The following is a 1,269-nucleotide window of genomic DNA, read 5'->3' on the forward strand; positions in this document are numbered from 1 at the left end:
CTCAGGCACCCCGGGGCAGCTCCCACCTCTGCACCCCGTCGTGATCTGTGGCTCCTCTCAGACTCATTGCAGCTTCACTGACTTCACCGGGCGCACGCAGTATTTATGCGCCTTCCGGGCTCCGAAGATGGGCGGGGTTGGGAGGAGACTTTCCAGGGGACGTTTACGAGCCTCCCAGCAGGTCGGGGCGCCCAAAGCCCCTTTGGTTTTCAGTAGAACGTGTCAGATCCAGATTCCCCAGGAAGTGGCAGGCCCGGTGGGGGTCAGGGTGCCGGCCGGGGTGGTGCCTCCCCCCCGTGTGGCTGGCTCACGGCAGTGGGTCTGTCCAGGCGCCGCCGGGCCCCCACGCCTTAAAGGGGCGCCAGCGTGTGCTGCCTGGTGTGGCTCCGGTGATTTCCAGAAAGCTCTCGTTCATCGTGGTCCTGAGGTGGGGATGAAGGGAAGCTGGGTGTGTAAAAGTGTGCACACTGTGGTAACTGAGGTCTGAAAAGAGAACGTGCCCACTGGAACGTGGCGTCTTAGAAGCGCCCCCCGGCCACAGAAACAGGCCTGCCCCGTTGAGGTCAGTGCTGCGCAGTGGCCAGGGCCCGGGGGGAGACGGCCAGCCTGGCCACGGCCAGTCCAGCGTCAGCCAGGCTGGCTCTGGCTCACACCTCTCGGCCCAGGTAGAGCAGGAGGTCTGCTCAGCTGCTGTCAGCTGGGTTTTGAGTTCCTTCTTTTATCATTTTGGGGAGAAGAATGTTGGGCCTGTGATAGTTGCTGCTTCTGGGAGTGGGGCAGAGGCCAGAGCCGTGGGCCGTGGGCCGTGGGCCGTGGGCGGTGGGCGGGCCGGCTCTGGCGAGGGTGCTTAGGGCTGCGCCCTTCCCTCCCACAGACGGCCGGCCCCTGTACGTGCTCCGGCTGGGCCAGATGGACACCAAAGGCCTGGTGAGGGCCCTCGGGGAGGAGGCCCTGCTCAGATACGTGAGTGTTCCGGCGTCTCGCGGCCTTCCTCTGCCCGCGGGAGCCCGAGGGGATCGTGCACATCCAAAAATTCTAAGAGGGCGAAATGTTTTCCGCACGGGCAGCGCCAGCAGATAAGCGAGGCCACCCGGGCGCCGGCGGGACCGGCCGCGTCACGGCCTCCTGCACTTGCTCCCCGCCCCCGGGAGACCGGCTGGCCCCCTCCTGCAGGCTGCCACCGCGCCCCGGCCTCCAGGTCGTCATCCCGCCACGAGGAATGGGCGAGACCCAGCCACGCGGCCATGTCCGCGCGCTCAGCCCGGCGCG

At 66.8% G+C, this 1,269-nt stretch overlaps 1 protein-coding gene across 1 annotated transcript in view; it reads left to right on the top strand.

Annotated features, from left to right (window-relative positions):
- Positions 1-1,080, top strand: part of SEC14L1 (SEC14-like 1 (S. cerevisiae)) — a 21,806-nt gene extending 20,726 nt beyond the window's left edge. The window contains exon 8 of the mRNA XM_012733005.1: positions 875-1,080. Within this exon, the coding sequence (XP_012588459.1) occupies positions 875-1,080 (206 nt within the window). The remainder of the gene's footprint in view (positions 1-874) is intronic.
- The last annotated feature ends 189 nt before the right edge of the window (positions 1,081-1,269 follow it).

This window comes from Condylura cristata, unplaced genomic scaffold, assembly GCF_000260355.1.
Source record: "Condylura cristata isolate star-nosed mole 26May11 unplaced genomic scaffold, ConCri1.0 scaffold00038, whole genome shotgun sequence".
In the NCBI taxonomy this organism is placed as follows: Eukaryota; Metazoa; Chordata; class Mammalia; order Eulipotyphla; family Talpidae; genus Condylura; species Condylura cristata.